Here is a 24,911-nt window from a genome sequence, read left to right on the forward strand (position 1 = left end):
TCTAGAACCTACACAAGTGGCTCAGGTAGTGCAGCTCATCCAGGATGCCCATCAGCGTGAGCTGTGGCAAGAAGGTTTGCTGTGTCTGTCAGTGTAATGTTCAGAGCATGGAGGTGCTACCAGCAGACAGGCATTAGGAGACCTGGAGGATGACGTACGAGGGTATCAACCTAGCAGCAGGACGCTACTTGTGCAAGGAGGAACACGAGGAGCACTGCCAGAGTCCTGCAAAATGACCTCCAGCTCAAATTGTCTGAAACAGACTCCATGAGGGTGGTATGAGAGCCCGACATCTACAGGTGGGGGTTGTGCTTACAGCCCAACACCGTGCAGGATGTTTGGTATTTGCCCAAGAACACCAAAATTGGTAAATTCGCCACTGGCACCCTGTGCTCTTCACAGATGAAATCAGGTTCAACCTGAGCACATGTGACAGACGAGTCTGGTGATGCTGTGGAGAACGTTCTGCTGCCTGCAACATCCTCCAGCATGACCGGTTTGGCAGTGGGTCAGTAATGGTGTGGGGTGCCATTTCTTTGAAGTGCGGCACAGCCTCCATGTGCTCACCAGAGGTAGCCTGACTGGCATTAGTTACCGAGATAAGATCCTCAGACCCCTTATGAGACCATATGCTGGGGCGGTTGGCTCTGGGTTCCTCCTGAAGTAAGACAATTCTAGACCTCATGTGGCTGGAGTGTCAGCAGTTCCTGCAAGACAAAGGTATTGATGCTATGGACTGGCCGATCCGTTTCCCAGACCCGAATCCAACTGAGTACCTCTGGGACATCATGTCCATCCACCAACACCATGTTGCACCACAGACTGTCCAGGGGTTGCTGGGTGCTTTAGTCCAGGTCAGGGAGGAGATTCATTCAGATCTAGGATTTCTAATGTTTGTGTTCACTTAATTTTTTTTGAGCAGTGTATATTAACACATCCCAAATTAATCCGGATCCCGGAAATAAGGCGATATTTCTCCACTCCGATGTTGAGCTGCTGATCTACTGATCTTCGGCGATGTCTCCTCTCTCTATAACAGGCTGGTCAATCAGCTCAGTGTTCAGACGTACCCTGCAAACGTCCTCTAACCTGGGGGGGTACTTGAAGGTCGAGCAGTGAACATCTGAGGAACATGTTTTCATGCCGAGAGCTGCTCCTGCCTGACACATTATACAGCCCATCAATATGCATGAGGAACAAAGAAAACACGCAGACGCTCCTCTAGACTGACTGTTCCTGACATCTCAGCATATTCTCAATGCGGAAAAAATGTAACTCTGGCAGACTTGCCAATCACGCACCGTGTCAGACTACATATCACATACAGAACTGGTAGGGACTGGTGAACAAGTACAAAAAGGTCAACAGCATTTCATTAAAAGTTCACAAATATTTCTGAAGTGAAGTGATTGTCAGCACAGCACACGGTGAAACAACAAAATGTGTCCTCTGCTTTTAACCATCACCCTTGGTGAGCAGTGGGCAGCCATGACAGGTGCCCGGGGAGCAGTATTCTTTGCAATTTTGCCCAGAATAAAAGTAGATTTCTGTGTCTGGCCAAGCTGCCAAGTTCACAGTATACAGTGGAATATCATGTGGTTATCAGGATGAAAAGTGTGCCACATTACTGTACATACAGCACATTACCACCTGTACATAATGAGCATGACACAGTAACTAATGGCTTCAAACATTCTAATGAAAAAACCTCAGCATCAGCAATGGTTGAAGGATTCAAAAATTAATGAAGACTCATTGCAAAATACTGAGCAAAGAAAAAGTCTGAAGAAAAAAAACATGAAATGGAAGAAATAGAAAAGCCTAAAATAAGGCCATTATGCATGCGTCAGGAACGGTTACTAATGACCGCTCCTAGCAGTTACAAGGTCTGGTCTTCACTATAGTGTCAGGGTTTGCTGACTTTCAAAAAGAGAACTAAGTCCATAAACATTCACCCATTAAATATTTTCTATACGAAACACACACACAGCAACCTGCTCAATAAACCTGCGCTGTCTATGCAAATGAAGTGAAAATTTATGTGAATTTAATTTTTGCCGAACAAGCCAGGCATTTAAAGCTGCATAAAATCACACACCATCTGAAAACTGAGATGAAAAGACGAACCGGTGACAAGTCTGACAAGCAGAAACACACACACACACACACACACACAGACTTAGAGAGCCCCTGACACACTTGTACATCCAGAGCGTGAGTGCCTGACATGCAGTGGAAAGATGTGCATCTAAAATGAGTCTCTGGAGTTCATGTAATGACAGCGCAGGCCGGTGATGGATGGGGGAGAAATATCAGTGTGGCTTCCAGTATTATTCAACAAAAACCTCAAAATATGGCAAAATCAGTATTACAAAGTCCTAAACAGTCAAAAACCCATGACCAGGTGGCCTCCTGTTGAACATTTCCATTGAAGAGAGGCGGAAGTCCTTTAAAACACGCGTTGGCAAACCCCAAGATATGGAGAAAATATTGTGCAGTGCACAACAGAAACACAAAGTGCTGACTAGTTCAGTGCATCTTTAACCAACAAACCCAGACCCGCATCCCAAGCAAACTGTGTGTATTTATACTCAATCAAAAGTAATACAAGTCACCGTGACGACAGAAACCAGGGAAACCAGGGAAAAGGTCCACACGACATCAACAACATCAGAGGGACAACGGGGTTACTAAAATACACACACACACACACACACACACACGGGTGTATCGCATATCTGCTCCCGTCATTTACAGAAGATCTGAGGTCAGACCCGAGGGCCTGTACCACCACAACACCGCAGCAGCTGAAAGTAATATAGCAGAGAGGAGGATAGACACACACACACACACACACACTGGTTCTGAATGAAAGGGGCTTTGGTTTTCCTCTCCTTATGAAAATAGGCCCCACGGCTGCCTGCTTCCTACAACAACAATGCAGTCACATCTACACACACACACACACACACTATCCTGCAGATGAGAAGGAACTCTAAATTTAGAGACGGATGAAATAAGTCAGGTGTGTGTTTTTATGCAGGGTGGGCGGGGCGAGGAAGGAGCTCGCTTCAGGCAGTCACAAGGTGAGGTGCAGTTCTGCCCGGTGGAGCCAGAAAACAAGTAACGCACATGTCATCCACACACACACACACACACACACACACCGTAGGACATATGCACACATCTGCACATACACACTTTTTCATTCCTTTCCTTACAGACCGGAGGTTCATCATACACCAAGTAACCGTGGCAACTGGATCAAGGCAGTTCTATCTTGCGTTTTATGCATCACACAACATCAAAACAACAAACAAGAGCAAGCTCAAAATTTATGACAATAAACATATGTAAACCCATATTTTTTGAGGACAGAGAGTAATAATTATGCATCGTATGCATTATATATGTGTCCCTCTGTTTAACAGGCCTTTCCTGAGCCTATATCTGACCTCAGCCCTACACTCAGACTAAGGAGTGGAGACCAGAAACATGTTCCCACGTCGACAGAAATCTCCTCTTTTCCCATTTTTCATCATATTTGCTCCCAAATAAGCAGTGAATACAAAACACACACACATGCTGAGCCCCACAGTGCTCTCTCCTCTGCAGACTCTGGAAGTCGAGAGAGGGGGAGACGGGCTGACTCACTTTTTCCCCCGTCAGCACAGAGAGACGGGTGGGGTGGGGGGGACAGAACCTGCTGCAAGGATCCAGCGGATCTGCCCCGTACCCCAAATATCAGTAATGACATCATGCCACTGGCGGTAAAAGGAGGCCAAGCACTGTGCAATGAGGATGTACATCCTGTATAAAGTGTGTGTGTGTGTGTGTGTGTGTGTGTGTGTGTGTGTATGCGCACACTTGAACAATATCTACCTATTGTAATACCACAGTGACACACACCATTTACGGCATTTATCAGAAGCCCATATCCAGAGCACCTTACAGTCACTAGTTACAGAGAGACACTCACGTCTAAGTGTGTGGCTCAGGGACATGACGGTAGTAAGTGGGGTTTGATGCTATAGGCTACCACCACCCTCTGAGCATCTTGAAGACCACAAGGTGAAAAAGAACCGCCTCTTTCAGGTGGATTCTGGGCGGATCGTCACCATCGCCAGCACATCCCAAGTGCTCCTGAACGGTCGGAATAACGCTGCACCATAAGAGTCGGGTTATGATATACGGGCCGAGACCGGATAGCCCGGGGACCGGCTGTCTGGCCGGGCTTCAGCCTGTAATGGCCCATAACACATCATGGACGCTGAAGCAGCGGGGACATAAAACTCTGTAGGAACGGCGGGTCCCCAAGGAGCCGGCACTGCAGCAACAGCCGCAGCGTTCCAGACGCGTTGCAGATGGCCTCCACATTTCCATCGCCAGTACTGACGTACGCTGAGCGGCGCCAGCTGTCACGCGTTCAACAGGCGGCTCGCGCGGCCCAAAGCAAATCCCCAGCGCCGGCTCCTAACGGACAGGAGAAGACGAAAAAGAAAAATCTACTTCATGCCGCTCCGGGGAATGACATCATTCCAAATGAAGTGCAGGCCGGCCTGGTCGAGATTAGGCCACTTATACAACTTTCTCCAGGCAGAGTCTCAGCATTCAGCAACAGAACGAACGATTAGTCGTCTGTTCGCGTAAAAGTCAAGATTGTACTTGTAATATTTAAAAAATCCAACTGAATACATTACTTAGGGAATCGTTCGCATGCATGTTGAATAAAAACCTGAGCATGTTCACGTTGCACAATTGTTGATGCACAAGGCGACGACTAAACCTGCAAAGCGCATAAAAACATTCATGGTCCGGATCTGGGGGGGGGGGGGACCACAGATCTGGAGGCTGTTTAATAAGATTGGAGGGGGGCGGTCCCCCAGCTCCAGCCTTACAGCACGGTCCAGGATTTGGTGCAGGGTTCGACCAGCCCGGTCTCTCTTCCGGCAGGAGGGGGCGCCGCAGACACTGCGGAGACCCCACAGACGCCCCCAAAACAGCACCGAGCCCCCCCCCCCGAACAGCAAAATTACTACGGAGCTGCGGTTTTACTAAACTACAACTTTTACTACAACTCGCGGGTTCCGGATAACTTTTTCTTTTTTACCCAGACCAGATATTTACGATCATTGAGCGAAGTTTCTGCCGCAATTTTGGGGAAATTGGTGAGCTGCTTGTTCGGTCGTGTTGTTTTCGGCTCGCAACTCCGACCGAATACAGACATCACCCGCCCCGCGGCCGTGATAAAAGCGGCGGTCCCACCGCGGAGCCCGTTCCCCGCGGCCGCGTCGCCCGCTCCGCGTCCCTCACCTGCCGCGCCCTGCGCTCCGCTGCTGCTCCTCCTCCGCCGCCGCCGCCTTCTCTTCTGCCAGCTCCTCTCCTCCCTTCCAGATGTCGCCGCTGCCGCCCCGGAACTGAACCCACCAATCACGGCGCGAGGCACCGGAAGTACTCCCGCCCCCCCGAAACGCGAACCTGCAGTTAAAAATGGAGCTACGTCTAATAAGAGGCCCGGCGCTTATTACTGTGTAATAACTCCAGATTGTAGGCGTTCTTTTAAGTGACCCTGGAACAAGCTGGCCATAACAATTTATCCCTTATCCAGAGCGCCTTACAGGGGTGACAGGGACAGTCCCCCTGGAGACACTCGGACACACGAGTAGTAAGTGGGGTTTGAACCTGGGTCTTCTGGTTCTGATTGTCTTACCCACTAGGCTACTACCACATTTTAACAGGTTGTGAAGTGAAGTGATTGTCACATGTGATACACACCAGCGCAGCACAGCACACGGTGCACACAGAGAAAGTTGTCCTCTGCATTTAACCCATCACCCTGAGGGAACAGTGGGCAGCCATGACAGGCGCCCGGGGAGCAGTGTGTGGGGACGGTGCTTTGCTCAGTGGCACCTCAGTGGCACCTTGGAGGATCGAGATTTGAACCAGCAACCTTCTGATTACGGGGCCGCTTCCTTAACTGCTGGGCCACCACTGCCCCGGGTGACCGGGTGTTCTCGTGATTCCACCACCACACCCTGATGCATCAGCTCAGCCCTACAGTTGACCCTTCAAGGAAAAACTCAAAAGGAAGACACATTGGGAAGGAGTGATACGGAGAGGGACGCCTTCCAGGGTAGAGTGAACCTGAAATTGGTGTCAGTCCAGGGTTGGTGATGATTTGTCCAAGAAGAGAAAAAAGTCCAAGAGGTTGTTGTGGATGAAAAGTCTAAAGTGTAGAGCATCTGTTTATGTATGGAGGTACTGGACAGTGTAGAGGAGGTTTTAGTCCAGTGTCATGGTGGACATTACATGTCCATTATGATGCTACTGGTCCATTTAAAGATCCCTGAAGCTTTAGCAGTGATGGTGGAGGTAGCTGTGGTGACCCTCTGGTACGTTTCATGCTGAGTCGTCTCGTCAGCAGTTTATTACCAGCAACCAGGACTCCTCTGATACTGATGAAAGTAATATCAACGATACTGATATCTCATACAAAAAAATTAAATGTGTTTGGAAAATGCAAATGAAAAACATCTATCTTGCGGAGCTGTGTGGCATAAATGTGTGTCAGACAACCACTATAACTGGTGCCCTTTGACCCTTTCATTTGTTTATTGCAGGATCAGCTGGAGAGGTTGAGTAGCGCTTGAGTAGTCTAGGTTGGAGATGACCAGAGGTTGGACATCTGGGTTGTCTGTGTCAGCAAAAATGGATGAATCCTTCTAATATTGAAAAGCAAGAATTGACACATTTACAGCAATCATTTTCACAGAAAACTGTATCATTTAATAATGCCAGAGTGCTTACATCAATGACAGAGAAAATATTAGCAGCACAAAAATGTGTATATTATTATCGTTTTCTGAAACTATATGAAACCTCTGGCTGTACATCCATCCTGACTTCCAGAAGGAAACATGAAATGAAATGGGGATAAACACTGAGCAACAAAATGTAACACTTCGGTTTTGGCTCCCATTTTTCATAAGCTGGACTGAAAGATATGAAACATTCACTGCACACACAAAAGATCAAATATTGTTCCCAAATCTGTCTAAATTTGTGTTAGTGGGCCGAGATCCCACTTCACACGTGCAGCATATCAAGGTGCTGATTGGACAGCATGAATATTACTCAGGTCTGCCTTCAGCTCGTGACAAATGGGGGCTTTATATATTCAGTGTATATTTCAAAGGACCAACAAATGGAAAACAGCTAGGACGCATCCCACCTGAAATGAGAAGAACACATAAAACAGAACTGTGCAAAAGTACCAGTGAAAAAAACACCACTATTTACTGTCCAATAGACTATAAACGCCCGTGAAAGTGAAGTGATTGTGATACACAGCAGCACAGCACACGGTGCACACAGTGAAATGTGTCCTCTGCATTTAACCATCACCCTTAGTGAGCAGTGGGCAGCCATGACAGGCACCCGGGGAGCAGTGTGTGGGGACTGTGTGCTCTGCTCAGTGTTACCTAGGCAGCTTGGGATTTGAACTGGCAACCTTCTGATTACAGGGCCGCTTCCTTAACCACTAGGCCACCACAGTGCCAATGAGGTGCCACTGAGCAAAGCACCGTCCCCACACACTGCTCCCCGGGCGCCTGTCACAGCTGCCCACTGCTCCCTCACGAGACACGAGGACACATTTCAGCTATTTTAAGGTTGTGACTGATTGCTGTGCAGTGGGCAGCCAGTGTGTGGGGATGGTGCTTTGTTCCGTGGCACCTCAGTGGTCCAGGATTTGAACCCGCAACTTTGAACCCTTCGGTTAAGAGCCCACCTCCTTTGCATGTTCTCCTAATACAGGTGCCATTCCCCTCCTGGTTCTCTGGTTACCTCTCACTGTCCAAAGGTATGTACACTAGGGAAACTGGCTCTCAGTTGGCCATGGGTGTAAGTGTGTGAATGAATAGTGTGTGTTTGCCACCTGGAGTGGGCTGGCACCCTGCCCTGGGTCAGTCTCAGTGCCATGGGATGGGCTCCGGTAACTGTGTTAGGTACACTTGATAACACTGTCTGATAAATGCTTTAATGTAAATGTAATTTAGGGAGAGTGAGTGAGTGGAAGAGTGGGTGAGTGAGTGGGTGGGTGAGTGAGTGAGTGAGTGGGTGAGTGAGTGAGTGGGGGGGTGGGTGATTTAGTGGGTGGGTGGGTGAGTGGGTGAGTGAGTGAGTGAGTGAGTGAGTGAGTGGGTGAATGAGAGGGTGAGTGAGTGAGTGAGTGAGTGAGTGAGTGAGTGAGAATGGGTGGGTGGGTGGGTGAGTGAGTGAGAAAATTTTACCCACACAAGTTGTTGGCTGGAAATGCATTTTCATTAATGTACTGCTGAAAGAAATTAATATTGTCTGACAACTCCACTGCTGCAACTCTGGAAAGCAAGTAGTAATTAGTGGCTGTGGCTATGTTGAGTAATGATGCTATTCAGATTATTAATTTTGTCAAGGCTCAGAGAAATTAAGAATTCCATCCCATATTGCATTGCATCTATAATTTTATTAAATTAAAATCTTCAGGCTAATTTATTGTTTGTTTGTGGAATTAGTATTTCTTAACTCAGGACACTTCTGCCGTATGAACAAACATAACACTTTTATAAAACTTGTATAAAAGTAGAGCGTGTGTCTAGTCATCTCAGCGGCCTGGGGCTGTTCTTAATTTGGAAGTAGGTCTGCTCACACCATGTGGTCCAGTGCAGCTCCTGGCACAGAATTTTCCTTCATTAAACAAAATTTTGCAGGGTGTACCTCATTGTTCATTATTTGGATTTATAAATTTGTTCTTTTGGTAAAAAAACAAAAAACAAACAACCTCTAAATTCCACATATGAATAATATGTTCCTACAGAATGTTCCATGCAACTCGCTCGCTGTGCGTGCATGAGCGTCGCCGCCGGGCCGGCAGGTGGCAGCAGAGAGCCCGGTGTTTCCGTGTCGCTGGCGCAGGAACGAGCTTGCGTCATCAGACCGCGCCAGCCGCGGCCAACGCGTGGTGGCAACGCGCCTTGTAAACACGCCACAGCTTCTGCGGGACACGATGAAAGACGCGCCGCTGTCCAACTGCGAGCGACAGTTTCTGCTGCAGGCAATCGAGCAGAAGAAGGTAGCCCCATTTAATCGCCGTCGAGTTCATGTTTGACGAAATAAACATTGTCTATTCCTGTGTTTTCTAGCGCCAGGACGGAAGACAGACTTATGACTACAGAAGCATAAAGATCACCTTTGGCACGGAATATGGGTGCTGCACCGTCGAGTTGGGAAAGACGCGGTGTGTGTTTCCTTCATTTCGTCTGTATTACGCTTATATCTACGCAGCTTTAATAATACTATTAGGGTGTTAGAAAATATCGGTACAGCGATATATCGCGATATTTTACGTGGTGATATTGTATCGATACAGGGATGGCAAATATCGTCCAGCGTTTTCTTTAGTGAGAGACTAACAGACCGACCACAGTATCTTGTATTTCAGCTCTCGCGATATAATTGTATGGTGTTGTATCATGAGATCCTTGCCAATACACATCCCTAAATACTACTAATAAAAAGTTGCCTGTTTTGGCATTATACTCTGCAGGGTCCTGTCGCAGGTCTCCTGTGAACTGGCGTCCCCCAAAGATTCTCGACCCACGGAGGGACTCTTATTCACCAACCTTGAGCTGTCGCAGATGGCATCACCTGCATTTGAGCCCAGCAGGTGACAGACACATGTGCACACACTGCCTGGCTTTCACCTGGGTGCTCCAGGCAATATTCTGTTGCCTACGAAGAAAATTCTGTTTCTTTTTTGGTCCTGATTGTACAGGCAGTCCGAGTTGCTTGTGAAGCTGAACAGGCAACTGGAGCGATGTCTGCGCAATTCCAAATGCATCGATATGGAGTCCCTGTGCATCATCTCCGGAGAGAAGGTAATCCGATCAGGGGCTAGAATTGGTGGAACCAGTAACAGGGTTCCTAGACTCATTAGAACCTGGAAAAGATGTGGAATTTGAAAAGAGAATTTTTCCAGGCCTTGAAAAGTTTTGGAATACGAAATAAACATATAAAGTCGTGTGAAAGTAATTTAAATATGATTTACTCAGCGGCTCATCGGTTAAGGTGCAGTTAAGCGGCCCCGTAATCAGAAGGTTGCCGGTTCGAATCCCGATGCGCCAAGGTGCTACTGAGCAAAGCACTGTCCCCACACGCTGCTCCCCAGGGCGCCTGTCATGGCTGCCCACTGCTCACCAAGGGTGATGGTTAAAAGCAGGGGACATGTTTCGTTGTCACCGTGTGCTGTGCTGCAGTGTTCACTTTACTTTCACTTTCACTCCTTATGGTCGAATCCTGATTGGGTCTATTTTACTCGGGCTGCGTGAACTTGGAGGAAGAAACACTGCTTTTCCACGGTTGTCATGAGTCTAGTTGATCAGAAGTTTGCGCAGAAATTTCAGAGAATGTATAGTCATGAACATTTTGAGTAATAGACAAGTGATGGAAATTGTTTTCTAAAAAATGTGTAAGAACCCTGTAGTAAGATTCTGCCTTTCTGTACATCCTAGATTATATAATTATAATGCCTTTTTGTTGTCTCCATTATTCTGAACATAGGCTTTGGTCAGAGCCAATCGACTCATTTTCAGACTCGTGTCCCTGTTTCCAGGTCTGGCAGATCCGTGTGGATGTCCACGTACTGAATTATGATGGGAATCTTATGGATGCTTCAAGCATAGCTGCCATTACGGCTCTCTCACACTTTAGGCGGCCAGATGTCAGCATCCAGGGACAAGATATCACTGTGGTAAGTTTTGCCAGAATTTCTAGTTTTGTCTTAAAACTGTATTATACTGTATATGAAACACTTAAGGATTTTGTGTGTGTGTGTGTGTGTGTGTGTGTGTACATATACAGCATCCAGCTGCAGAAAGAGACCCAATCCCCCTGAGTATTTACCACATGCCTATTAGTGTAAGCTTTGCCTTTTTCCAGCAGGGGTAAGTCACCGTCCATCAATCACAAACCAGTTACAGACACTAGTCCATCCTCTCAGCATTATAACGTCTCCCTACATTCTCATGCTAGCACCTATTTGTTGGTGGACCCATGTGAGCGAGAGGAGCGTGTGATGGATGGCCTGCTCTTCATCGCCATGAACAAGCACAGAGAAATTTGTTCCATCCAGTCTAGTGGAGGGATAATGCTGCTGAAGGAACAGGTGAGAGAATAAGCCAAGACAGCGGAAGGAGAATGGAGAGGGAGCGATTTAAGCTCTTCATGCCAGCCATGATCTGTGTGACAGGTTCTGCGGTGCAGTAAGATCGCCAGTGTGAAAGTATCTGAAATCACGGAATTGATTCACAAAGCTCTGGATAATGACAAGAAAGTGAGGTCTGTGCGTCTGCATGATGTCGTTTTTGTAATACTCGTATGACGTTGGGGTGGGTTGCTAATAGGAGATGTCTGGCTTGTCTCAGGAAAGAGGGAGGGAAGTGTGGCTTTGCTGAGTCCATGTCCAAGGAGCGGATAACATCGCTGCAAACAGTCGAGTCTCCGGTTGAGATGACTGACGTCCAGGAGACGGCCCGTGAAATTATTCACAATGCCGAGACTCCCTCCGAGACGTATCCTTGTGGTGCCGTGGAAGAACTCCCGTCTGTTCACTGTGCAGCTATAAAGAACAACGTCTGCACAGTCCAGAAGTCTTTGCCAACTGCGTAGACTGTTGTCAGCCACACTGATTTGATGTAAAACCCTTCCACACAGATGTTCTCTTTTACTTACGATTGTGAAAGGACACTGTCTCCAGTGCTGCATGCTGTTGGGCTGGGACAGGTGGGGGAAGGGGTGTCTAGTGGATGGGGGGTGGAAGAGGATGAGGAGGACGAAGGAATGGAAGATCAGCCGGAAAGAGCCGAGGGCAGCAGGAAAGGTATGAAATAATCAAATTCAGCACTTAATCACTTTTCCCCCCCACTCTATATAATACAGACTGTGTGTGTTTAATGTAGGTGATGTCGTCGTCATCTCAGATAGCGAAGAAGAGGAGGTGGTTGTATTACAATAGTAGGAAAAGGTGTGTGTCTGTATCCAATGTTCTTCAAATCATTGTACAAACTGGTATTGACATTCTTTTTAATACCTCTCAGGGTGCAATGGCCAGACGTAACCAGGAGGAGGCGGTAACAGCTAACAAAAGTGAAGAGCCCCCTTACCACCTAATGGCAGATGAAGTTTTTTTTTTTGTTGTTCTTACACTCTTTATATTTAAATGCTCTTTTTGTTATTTGAGGTTTGGTAATGTCCTGTGTGGAAGAAACCTTATGTCTATAAAAAAAATTGAAAATGTTTGATGTCTGTTATATATATATATATATACACACACACACACACACACACACACACACACACACACATGAAATGGCAATAATCTGTATATATCTATAACAACTATATTTTAAGGAAACCGTATTAAAATGTGAACATAAAAATGACAGAAAAGTTAGTGTTTTATTGTGGGTTCTGTGAACAAGAATAGAATCAAGCTTTGCAAGCCACAAGATTCAAGTCTAATATACTGTTTAATTATTGGATAATATATTACAAAATATATTAATAAAATATTTATGCCTTATAATGAGAACTAAATGATGATGACGTGTACAATATATGACAATTTAGGTGCGTTTTATATGATTTGAATATGCAGAAATTGCATTTGTGTGTGTTTTTTTTTCCCCTTATGATTATTTACATTTACATTTACAGCATTTATCAGACGCCCTTATCCAGAGCGACTTACAATCAGTATTACAGGGACAGTCTCCCTGGAGCAATTTTAGGGTTAAGTGTCTTGCTCAGGGACACAATGGTAGTAAGTGGGATTCGAACCCGGGTCTTCTGGTTCATAGGCGAGTGTGTTACCCACTAGGCTACTACCACCCTTGATTATTAATCAAGAGGATAAATAGGCTGAAGAGTCATGCGGTGTAAATGGTATAATAATAACAGGCTTGCTAAAAATGAAAAAAAGGAGACACTGGCTGAGACTAAACTGGACACACATGGGCGTAGAAGAAAAGTGTCAAGGACCATTAATTGACAATATTTTTTTTCTTTTTTCAACAAACAATACTTTTTTTTATGTTTTGGCAGAGGCTTCAGCCCAAATGTTAGAAATTACTGAAAAATTGCATGGCCAGTACGGGGATCGAACCCGCGACCTTGGCGTTATTAGCACCACGCTCTAACCAACTGAGCTAACCGGCCATGTGGAGGACATGCTGGGTCAATCCATGAAATAGTTAGCTGTTGCGTAGGAGGTGCTTTTCTCCATGTGTGGTGGTCAGGCTCAAAGTTTATGCGCACTGGTCTGTCCTTGTATAATGTTCTTCTGACTACTGGATGTCGGTACAAAAGTAAAAACCCTGTGTGCATCTGCGTAACACATTCCTTCATGCATAATTTATTCTTTTTGTGCTCAGATGCAATTTTTTGCTGATAGGTAAAAAAAAACATGAACAGTTTCAACCATTTACACTGTTTTGCAAAATTCACATATATTTATTCATAGTATAATACATTGGTAAACGTTCCCAGCCCTTCCGCTTATATAAACTCACTGATAATAAGAACATCGAACAGCCAAACATTCACACAAGCATTTCTGAATATCCATGTTTTCACTACAACACTAATGCAGACACAGGAAAAGGCCATTAAACAGTCACAACAAAAAAAACACCAACATCGCATTCCCATCACTCAAGGAAATTTAACTAAGAGGACACACCAACTTCTGTCCTCAAAAGGCTGTTTCAGGATCAGTATTCCCAAACCTGTCCTATTATTAACCATCACAAGCTTTATGTGGACCGACCACCCACCAGCAGCAGGGTGGGGTATCCACCCAAACAGGCTCTAGTCCAGAGGTCAAAGGTCAGCTCCATGGCAACTGCTAAAAGTGAGCAGGTAACAGAGTTACTGTGGTTGTCAATCACCGGAACTCTCTAGAACATTCAGGTTTTCACTCTCTTTGTCTTTAATCCGTCTGGCACAGACGTGGACAAGAATGAAGCTGGCCGATTAAAAAAATACTTTTGACATTATTATCTCTGGCATGGCTTAGGAGAAACATCAATGTCACTATAAGCTCAGCGAGATTCATTCTCTGCCCAAAACTTCAGTGATCTGTTTAGCTTATCAAATAAAAAAGCCATTGGTTATTCGGTTCGTTTTTAAGTACCATAGCAACATTCATATTTTTTTCCAATACTGAGGAACTATTACAAAGACATAAATAAATAATAAAAAAAAGTATAATACAGTATATTGTATAAAATACAAAAAAAATGATAGGTATTTGAAATGGTTATGGGGGAGTGTAGATGTTGGAGAATGACACTAGAACAGTAGAGTAAAACCCCTGAGCTTAAAAAAGAGCAACACCGTGCTACGGCAAGCAGGAAGGCACAAACATCAGAGGCAGTCTCAACCTCACTACACTGCACAGCAGTAGTGTCAGAATCTCAAATGAACAAAAATAAAAAGGTACAAAATGAAAGAACGGAGGCTGAAATGCAGGCAAATGGGTGATGCAAGGCAGAGGGAGGGAGGAGGCAGGCAGTGAGACTTCTGGTTCACTTTTAAGGCGAAGAGTTCAGGACGGGCATCACCAGAGATACATACACACAACTTCAAATGATGCAGGTCTGACCATTACACAGACACCATGGTTACAATATCATAATCTCCATTCATCACCGCATATTCTAGCCCATAAAATATATAATACATATATATTTATATATCTTAGATGTCAAGTCTATATAGATTTTTTTAAACAAAGGCTTTTCAAAAGGTTGTTATGCACAATATATAAATGTATTTTACAAGAATATACACTGGGTGTAACTCACAACTCTAATTAAGGGTACATCCACTAATCCAATGTGATCACTTTGGCTTTTAGGTTAGTTTACATATGCACATGATGAAAATCACATGAGGGTCAGTTGTTCAACAGCAGAAACAGTATCAATATATGATTATAGGGAGAAAATTCAAGCTTTACTTGTTTTCACGCACCTTAAAAATGTGTGGTGGATGAAACAACCTGTAACATGAGATGCAGAGACGGGAAAAACGAGAACGGATAACAGAAACAAGGCAAATAAAGTGAGTAATTTTTCAAGTTTGCCATTACAAATGTGCAAGTCAATATATATCAAATAAAAAAAAATGCTACAACAGATAAAAACACATCACTGACTCAATCCACGACAGGCCTCAACTCAGTCCTCAGTCCTTCACAATATAACACAAAGGCTTGAAAGTGGCAGGACAAATGAATCATCTCAACTCCGTGGCAGTGAGTTTGTACGAGAGGCAGTGAGGACCGGATCGTTCCATTCGTATTCTTTTCTCTGGTAGGCGGTCCTTTTCTTCACTCATCCTTCAGCCCTACGTTGGAGAATTTCTGTATTCAGCATCTTCTGCTTGCCGTCTCGTTTCACTCACTGTCTGTCTCAATTTCAGCATCGGACCACTCGAGTGGGGGTATGCGACCAGTCCTCTGAGCATACTCGATAATGGAGGTGTAGCAAAAATAGTACTGGTCCCACGTCTGGATGCTGAAGGCCCGCTGTGTCCGCATACGTCGCACAGTCTCCTTTATGTCCACGGTTCCGATGTCCTCCAGACGTGACAGACATATGTCTAACGTACAAAACGTACCTAAGGGACAGAAAGAGATAGATTTTTCATCATGCTTAACACCATTCGGAGCTGTGATTTTGTTTCTAGAGTTGCTTTCTGTACCTGTACGGCCAATGCCAGCGCTACAATGCACCACTATTGGGGGTCCCCCGGGAGAACCTGTCCACTCTGAACCCAAGGCTCTTAACCCTGCCTCCTGTCTCTCTTTAACCTGAGCCCTGAAGTCCAACATGGCAGATGCCGACTTGGGCACACCAAAATCAGGCCAACTCATGTAAAGGTAGTGAGACACGTCTCTTCGTTCTCCTGTCTGAAACGGAGGGAAACCACATTAAAGCAAAATCTCATTTACTGTCAACTGCAATGATAAGCCAATGAGGATTTGATCATAATGCGAACATCCTGGAAAATAAATAATAATAATAAAAAAAAAACACATACTACTTTTGTATTTCATCTTACATTTCATGCATATGAATTGCATGTGTAATAATTGTTGTATTGCCATGCCCCTCCGAATTTTCTTACTAAGAACCAGAGGAGCAAATGAACGGGTAGAACATGAACATTCATTATGGCCGACTGGAGTGGAGAACATCTGTAAATGTAGTTTGGTATCAGAAATTGTCTATAATTCTAATCAGGTCACCTGGACTAAAAGTAACATGAAACTTGCTGTGAGTATGTGCCTTTGTCCCTTTTTCAGGACTTTGAACATGTGGTACTTGTACTTGACACAAATACTGGTTTGCTGCTCCCATTTTTATTATGGCAATTTGCATATACTCCAGAATGAAGAATGATCAGATGAATTGCAAAAGTACCTCTTTGCCATGAAAATGAACTTGATCCCAAAGAAACATTTCCACTGCATTTCAGCCCTGCTACAAAAGGACCTGCTGAGATCAGTTCAGTGATCCTCTCGTTAACACAGATGAGTGTTGAGAAGCACAAGGCTGGAGATCATTCTGTCATACTGATTGAGTTAGAATAGCAGACTGGATGCTTTGAAAGGAGGGTGATGTTTGAGATCATTGTTCTTCCTCCGTCAAGGAAATGTGTGCAGTCATCATTGCGTTGAATAAAAGGGCTTCACAGGCAAGGATATTGCTGCTACTAAGATTGCAGCTCATAAAAAACTTCAAAGAGAGAGGTTCAAGTTTTGTGAAGAAGGCTTCAGGTTGTCCAAGAAAGTCCAGCAAGCGCCACGACCATCTCCTAAAGATGATTCAGCTGCAGGATCGGGGTGCCACCAGTGCAGAGCTTGCTCAGGAATGGCAGCAGGCAGGTGTGAGGGCATCTGCACCCACAGTGAGATGAAGACTTTTGCAGGATGGCCTGATGTCAAGAAGGGCAGCAAAGAAGCTGCTTCTCTCCAAGAAAAACTTCAAGGGCGGACTGATATTCTGATAATATTGGACCGTTTGGGGCATCTGGAAAATGATTGTCCGGAGAAGAAAAGGTGGAGCACCGTGATTTGAAAGCTTTAAAGACCATAGAACAGGGTTCTGGGTGAGGACAGCTGAACATATAAATCCTTTGCTCAGTATTTATTAGAAGCTCCCATCTGATCTAATACAACCATGAGTCTTTTTGGGAAAGATGCATGAAGTTTTTCTACACCTGAGATCCTCTGCCATTCCTCCTTGCATCCTCTCCAATTCTGGCAGGTTGGGTGGTAAACGTTGGTGGACAGCCCTTTTTAGGTCTCTACAGATGCTCAATTGGGTTTGAATAAGAGCTCCGGCTGGGCCAATCAAAAACACTCACGGAGTTGTTGTGAAGCCACTCCATTATTTTATGTGTGCTAAAATAAGTCTCAGATCCTGACTTTCTAAAACTTTTTCTCCATCCCCCAACTGCATCTCTGGAGCTCAACTACAGTGATATTTGGGTTCTTCTTAAACTCTCTCACCAAGGCTCTTCTCCCCTGATAGCTCAATTTGGCCGGTCGGCCAGCTCTAGGAAGGGTTCTGGTCGTCCCAAATGTCTTCCATTTAAGTATTGTGGAGGCCACTGTGCTCTTAGGAACCTTAAGTGCAGCAGAATTTTTGTAACCTTGGCCAGATCTGTGCCTTGCCACAATTCTCCCTCTGAGCTCGTCAGGCAGTTCCTTTGACCTCATGATTCTCATTTGCACTGTGAGCTGTAAGGTCTTATATAGACAGGGGAGTGGCTTTCCTAACCAAGTCCAATCAGTATAATCATAGTCACAGCTGGACTCAAATGAAGGTGTGGAACCATCTCAAGGATGATCAGACAAAATGGACAGCACCTCCGTAAAATATATGAGCATCACAGAAAAGGGTCTGAATACTTAGGACTAGGGCTGCACGATTTGGGGAAAAAAGACATATTGCGATTATTGAGATCAATATTGCGATATGCGATTGCGATATGATAAAGGACACTTGCTTGTATATTAATGAAAAGTCCCATGCTAATAGTGAAATGTTTAATTTCAAAGTGAAACATACAAACTACTTATAACAACCTGAAAATACAATATTCTACAAAATCAAATAAATCACAAAAAACTCTTTTACATTACTGTCAAACGACAAACCCTGGTAAGGCTAAACAACTGTTTTGATTATATTTGGTCATTATAAAATCCCGTATTATAGTTCTTAGTTTTAACTAAACCGTTGTTTGGAGGCTGACTTGAACACAGGAATGAATAGCTTCGCTATCTTAGCCTAGCTTAGCTAAGGTTAAGACATATAAAACGGGATTGTATAATGGCCAAATATATTCAAAACAACTGTCCAGCCTTACCTATGAAATGTAATCCCCCGGGATCTGGTTTGGAGCGTACAGCGGTTTGTACAGCCCCAAGCAGCACAAGAGTGCACTTCTCTCCATAGACATGCTTCTCTCCATAGACATGTATATGCTTCACGCCACAGCAGAGCCTATCGCAATATGGGGGCGACGTTGACGTACGATGCAGCGCGTCATGCGCCGTCTACCCATATGCATATGTCTCCGAATTGAAAGTCATGTGACCAAACACATCACATCCGACTGAAATGAGACTTCAGTCAGCTCACAAACTTTGCAGATCCAATCCATGTACTAATCATTTAAATTGCAGCTTTTTGCGTTCATGTAATCGCACAGACTGACATCGATTATGATTGCGATTAGATTAATCATGCAGCACTACTTAGGACCATATAATATTTCAGTTTTTCTTTGTTAATAAATCTGTAAAAATGTAATCTATTCTGTTTTTCTTAAAATAATTATCTTAAATGAATTTAGCAAATGGCTACAATATAAGAAAGAGTGAATTTTTCACTTTCCATACCCACTGTATGTACACTCTGTAGTGAGATTCAGCAGTCAAAGGGACAGAGCCCTTTTGCCACTGTGGCACATACTGTATTAAATTCTGAAAGTGCTTAATTTTGGTGTAATAATGTCTTGAAATAAAACTGATCCATCCATACCTGTTTGTTGTACAACTCCAAGTGAGTGAGTTTGAAGTCCTGAAAGACCTTAATCTGTACATTCTTCACCAGAAAAGAACCATAATCTTCAGTGTGGTCAGCATCAAGTGGCCAGTATTGACCACATTTAATCCGGCCACGTTCCACAACCCTACACACAAACATTCACAAATGTTAGTGTTTGCTTGCATACCTTGACATTACCAAAAACTTCCAAAACAAGTTCTATCTTCAATATTTAAAATACAAATGTTTAAAGATTCAAATAAATCAACCTGGTAGTCATGACTATGATTAGGACCATCTGTTCCCACACCATCCTCCAGAAATCCCCAAATGTCTTTGGCAACGGACCTTAAGCACACACAGACACAGCAGAAGCATTTTAATTTTACACAAAGACCACTAGCAGAGATTGAATACAAAGAGCCTGTAAGGTTCCAGATTTAAATAAATTTGGTTAAAAAAATGTATTAAATTATATTTAACAAAGTCATCAAATACACTAAACTGGGCCCTAGGCACAATATACAAAGATAGATGATAGGCAGGCACCCTGAGTTGCAACGTAAGTTCTGATCCTCTTGTAGCCATCCATGAAGCTGGCATTGATGTAGTCTGATGTCTGAACACACAAAATATATGAGAGATTATTACCCACAAGGTGCTTAAAAAGTAATGAATAAGATCTGGATTCAATTAAGCAGTACACTTAAGATAATTCTTACTGTATACTTTAGTACATAAAATATATTATCCCTCTGAGTGTAATATGTAACTGAACAGAAAAAAGTAACCACCTCACTAGATGAGTCGAGTTTCTTGCTTTTTTTTTACCCCAATAGTGTAAATGGATCCATACCTCATCTTCAGTTTCGCTGAGTGGAGTCAGTCGAACACGTGACTCATCCAGGCAGAGGACGTCGCTGTAACGATTTTTGTTTTGATTGGAAGGTTTCCTGGATCAAAAAAAAAAAAAAAAAAAAAAAAAAAACCCGAAACAATCACAAGGACAGTCAATTTACTTAAATCAATTTAAAGCTGGATTCAGCGGGTATCAGTTGCACACACTTTGAATAGTTGAACGTTCCCGTGGGTGGCTCTTTCCGGATCTGCTCGTACTCCTGGTAGATTCCTCTCTTGCGGCTCCGCTTCACATGGTCAACCAGTTCATGAACAGTCATGCCCCCTGGCTCTGGCATATGCACCGATAGCTCTGTAATCACCGAGGCTGGCAACAGGGGGGGGCTATGGGAGGGCGGAGGGGGCCTGGACTTCTGGGGCAGCGGGGGTACTCCATCCACGTCGTCTTCATAGTCCTCCCTGTTTCTCTCTTCTGTAACGCCGTCTCCCTGAATCCCACAACCGGACTGCATTACAACAGAACTGTGTGTGTTTGTATTGGTGTGCGTGTTATGCAGAGGCGTGTCTGGGGGTGTGTCTGACTGTGGTGGTGGGTGATGCACACGCCCCTGCAGAGCAGAGCCATTCCAGTGCTGCGTGTGACTGGCCGGGCTCTGGTGATTGGGCAGGTTGGCATTGGTCCCATCCAGAGGGACGACGCTCTGTCCAGGCCAGTAGGAAGGCGGCAGATCACCCACACAGTTCATGTTATCGTTCGCATCATTATGCTGACCAGTGGTGGAGGAGTTGACACAGGATTGAACCCAAGTCATGTGACTGTGATGCAAGGTCCCGCCCAGATGATCTGGCAGAGATGATACTGGGATGTGACTGGCCAGTTCGTTGGCCTTTACCGTGCACACCTGCAAGGGGCAAATGTCAAAATAGACATTATAAACCTTTTAACCTATTTTATAGGTTAAATAATACATAATTATAGGTTATATAATACATGTTATATAATACAATACATATAATACATAATTATAGGTTATATAATACATTATAAACCTTTTAACCTATTTTATAGGTTAAAACTATAGCCCTAAAAGTAAATAGAATGACAAAATGTGGCAGAGATGGAGTAATGAATAACACTTACTCGCTCTCGTAACTTCTCGCGCACAAAAAGTCGCAACACCGCAAATGGCGCTCTGAACCACAGAGGAGACGACACGATAAACACACACTTCAGACGTGCTGGAAATGCCCCCTGTAACCAAGACAATCAGAGGGACTAAATGAACTTCTGAACAGATGCGTAAACAGAACTACAAACTGAAATGTTAATTGATTATTCTTAATCAAAAATGATTCGGGAGGGTGTGCACCTTGAGTAGGTTGAGGATCTTGACACATAGCTCATAGTCAAAGTTGGCATATGTTGAACTGGTCATGTCATAGATGAACACCAGCCCATCCCTCTGAGTTTGAATACTAGAGAGAAGGTAGGAGAAACCGGGACAGAAGAAGAAAATAAGAGCAAGCTCCGTTAAATCTTAACCAGCACGCAATACAAAATGCTAGAACCCACCTACATGAATTTTATTTAGTACGTACATTCAGGAATGGCGATAGAACATGAAAATGCAGATTAAATGGGACGGCCTAAGGGCCGGGTTTGGGAGCACTGGCACGATTTGGGAGTCTGTACCTCTCAATGGCCTTGTCCAGTTGATATATGATGGCCTGCAGTACTGCTTTATGTGAAGTGAGGTCTGGCCGGTGGAAGCGAGCAGTGAAGAGAGCCAAAGCAGCACCTTTCGCATCCCGTCCAGGCTGTACACACAGAGTGACCAGTTTTAATAAGTATTAAATGTAATCCTGCACAGAACATTAGTGAAAGTGAAGTGAATGTCAGCGCGAAACACTGCAGCACAGCACACAGTGACTCAACGAAATGAGTCCTCTGCTTTTAACCATTTAATCATCAGCCTTGGTGAGCAGTGGGCAGCCATGACAGGCACCCGGGGAGCAGTGTGTGGGCACGGTGCTTTGCTCAGTGGCACCGCAGTGGGACCTCGGCGGATCGGGATTTGAACCGGCAACCTTCTGATTACGAGGCCGCTTCCTCACTGACAAGGTCACCACTGCCCAGTTAAAGACCAAGACACACTAACCAGGACGGTGAACTTTCCACTCAGTAGCTCTGTCCTCAGGGGCTCTTCTTCTGGGTTTATGTTGTAGATTCCTTCTTTTATTCTAGTATTCTGAAGCACAAAATCACACATCAGCACACATCACATCATCAATGAAGAGAGATATGATATTTTTCTGGGTCTCTATTCAGAATCTCAATGCATTAACAATTCTGTCAGTCAAAACTGTTAAGTACCTTATATGCCTGGAAGAGGTCAATAGCTCGGGGGACATCAAACTTGCGCGCCATGAGGAACTTGACCGCTGTGATCTCGGACACCAGGACAACATTCTGCGCCTGTTCCCGACTTCGCAGCTCCGCTAAAAACTCCTCCACAGCCTGGATGGACACGGACACACAACACAAATAAAAAAAAAAACACGCCACTCCACCGCTCTGCTCACATTAATTAATACATTTACTAATATTATACTAGGAAAGACCCCCCCCCAATGCGGCTTGCGCCCCCTGCCGGATTCTCACTCCAGTTGTTCACCCACGAGGGATTCGATTCGCTGGCACGAACAACTTCTTACCAAATCTCAGCTCAGAACTGGTGGGAAGGAAGAGCAGGACACCACAGAGCGTCTCGGGTCACACTACCCAGGACTTGCGCGGGGTCAAATGGACAGTTTACAATTCCCACACAAGATACAACACGTCAGTGTGGGGACTATTAAAAAAATCCTCCATCTTCAAAAAAAGAAGACATTCACATAAGCATCGTATGCAGGAGACCGATGACTATGAGAACGACCACTAGACTCCTACACTTACTGTACCCCAAAAAATGACCCAAACACGTCCACGAACTTCAACTAACGAAGATCTCTCACAACTCGCCTCTTTTTTTTTTTTAATCTTCGACACAACGCGGCTGATCGATACGCGTGGAAGGAACAGTGATACAGGGGCTTCTCTCGGGACGAGATTCTGCGCCCACCAGGCAAATTACACATCGCTGGCTCGCCCACTCTTACACGACGGGATGTTTTCGCGCACACACACACACACACACATATTATATATAGTTTATTGCTGTGCCAGTACTGCGTGGTAAACCAGCACGGGACAAATGCTGATGCGCAAAGAGCAGAAAAAACAAACACCGCGGCCACATGCAGCATATTTAACGCGCCCGCGGAGCCGGCCGCGCACAGCGAGAGCGCGGCGTTTTCTCCACAAACAACGTGCTAATCCGCTGCCCCAGCTAGCAGCCCGGCTAGCGAGCCCCAGCTCGGAGAGCGGCGGGGCCGCGGCCGGGGCGAGAGCCGGCCGGGACGTGCGCGCCGGTCAGACGGCCGCGGGTCGCGGGCCGCCGCGCCGAGCGGAGGGGACCGGGCGGCGGCGCAGCAGCAGCGCCGAGTCGCGCCTTACCGTCTCCTCCTGAGTTGTCAGGGCTTCCGCCATCTTGAAGCCTCGGCTGCGTCGTGGCTACGTGCTCGCACACGAGCGCCGAGAGCCGGGCGCGCGAGTGATGAGGAGTGGTCGCCCGGGAGCGCGCCGGGCGTCCAGGGACCTTTCATCAATCAGGCGGACGAGGGGACGGACTCGGCTCTTCCCACGGACATTCTGAATTCCGTGCATGCCTTCCTTTAAAATAATAATAATAAATAAATTAAAAAAACCACAAGCATCCGTGCAAAATGTTCTGGTTTTGGTTAATGAATTATGTTTCTCATAGTGACCACTTATTAACGTGTTGTTATGGAAATAGTTAATCTCTTATTAAAACAAACGTTATAGAAACGTTATAGCCACGTTATAGTTTGGTTATTCTCTCAACAACGTCTGCCAAACAGAAGTCCTGGCTGGTTCCTGGCCATTGTTGTGCATGAATGTTGTACTCTGCATGATCTTATAATTTAATAATTTCTAGTAAAAGCTCGGGTAATATTCAGAATGAGGAGGGGTGGTGGACGAATCTCCATTAAAGGCGCGCCCGTGTTGCAGACTTGTGGATGTGGGAAGTGATCCAGCAAATCACTCTAAAGCTTTTTCTTAATCAGAATGTGTGTGTGTGTGTCCCTGGCACTGAATCTATATTATTAGCTCTACTGCAGAGAAACATGAACACTTGGGCGATGTGTAAAGGACACTCAGACAGAGACAGTGCAATTCACTTAATATGACGATAACATTTACAATGTCTAGTCAAAGTCATCAAAGTCTTGCATGAAACAACAGGGTACAACTGATCATCCATGAATTATCGACTGTTAGATGGACGGGAAGGGGTACGGAACAAAGACGAATGGCAATGCTTGGCTCCCATCATCTGGAGAAAAATGTGACACTGGCCAGATGTGTCTCTTCAGGAACTATGACAAGCAGAGGGATGTCCTCTGATGGACGCGCTACCATTATAAAATGACAAAACCTGGTTGGTTTTTATACCGGTTTCTTGACATTTAGCATGCAGCAGCTGAGTAATGTTCTCATTTCAATCTTCACTCAGCTCCATCTACTTCTGCTGCTCTTTGAGAACAGGACCCAGACAGTAACAGGTCAGACATCAACATGTGAGGCAGTGGGTAACTTAGTGGGTAAACTTTGCATTTTATGATTGGAAGTTCCACATAGTCACAAGATGAAGTCTGACATGCTATACTGATCGTATTTGTACACTGAGCCCTTTTGTTTAAAGGTGGATGTGGGTTTTGGATGTGCATCCTGTGCCACAGTTGACCTCATGTGCTGCAGTGGCCCACACA

At 45.0% G+C, this 24,911-nt stretch overlaps 3 protein-coding genes and 1 non-coding gene across 8 annotated transcripts in view; 1 reads left to right on the forward strand and 3 right to left on the reverse strand.

The window, feature by feature from the left end:
• apbb2b (amyloid beta (A4) precursor protein-binding, family B, member 2b) overlaps nucleotides 1-5,377 on the reverse strand; it is a 32,071-nt gene extending 26,694 nt beyond the window's left edge. For all 5 annotated transcript variants that reach the window (XM_028976708.1, XM_028976707.1, XM_028976706.1 and 2 more), the window contains exon 1: nucleotides 5,314-5,377. The gene's annotated coding sequence lies outside the window, so the exon portion shown is untranslated. The remainder of the gene's footprint in view (nucleotides 1-5,313) is intronic.
• Nucleotides 5,378-8,964: 3,587 nt separating this feature from the next.
• On the forward strand, nucleotides 8,965-12,396 carry exosc9 (exosome component 9). Its single transcript, XM_028977784.1, has 12 exons — nucleotides 8,965-9,109; nucleotides 9,180-9,274; nucleotides 9,584-9,703; nucleotides 9,812-9,914; nucleotides 10,649-10,786; nucleotides 10,897-10,979; nucleotides 11,068-11,200; nucleotides 11,285-11,373; nucleotides 11,460-11,606; nucleotides 11,778-11,914; nucleotides 11,994-12,058; nucleotides 12,132-12,396. Exons 1-11 carry the CDS (start codon nucleotides 9,044-9,046, stop codon nucleotides 12,047-12,049), a joined length of 1,167 nt encoding a protein of 388 aa, XP_028833617.1. The 5' UTR covers nucleotides 8,965-9,043; the 3' UTR covers nucleotides 12,050-12,058; nucleotides 12,132-12,396.
• A 781-nt stretch (nucleotides 12,397-13,177) lies between these two features.
• On the reverse strand, nucleotides 13,178-13,251 carry trnai-aau (transfer RNA isoleucine (anticodon AAU)). The gene has a single exon. It is a non-coding gene; the product is annotated as a tRNA-Ile (tRNA).
• A 1,595-nt stretch (nucleotides 13,252-14,846) lies between these two features.
• Nucleotides 14,847-23,731, reverse strand: ptpn9b (protein tyrosine phosphatase non-receptor type 9b). Its single transcript, XM_028978619.1, has 13 exons — nucleotides 23,575-23,731; nucleotides 22,393-22,536; nucleotides 22,178-22,267; nucleotides 21,712-21,836; nucleotides 21,389-21,494; nucleotides 21,160-21,270; nucleotides 20,226-20,920; nucleotides 20,017-20,113; nucleotides 19,710-19,779; nucleotides 19,430-19,508; nucleotides 19,155-19,305; nucleotides 15,802-16,009; nucleotides 14,847-15,717 (listed from the first exon to the last, which is right to left on the reverse strand). The coding sequence occupies exons 1-13, from the start codon at nucleotides 23,605-23,607 to the stop codon at nucleotides 15,494-15,496; spliced, it is 2,133 nt and encodes a 710-aa protein (XP_028834452.1). The 5' UTR covers nucleotides 23,608-23,731; the 3' UTR covers nucleotides 14,847-15,493.
• Between the last annotated feature and the right edge of the window lie 1,180 nt (nucleotides 23,732-24,911).

The sequence above is a fragment of the Denticeps clupeoides genome, chromosome 4, assembly GCF_900700375.1.
Source record: "Denticeps clupeoides chromosome 4, fDenClu1.1, whole genome shotgun sequence".
Classification (NCBI taxonomy): Eukaryota; Metazoa; Chordata; class Actinopteri; order Clupeiformes; family Denticipitidae; genus Denticeps; species Denticeps clupeoides.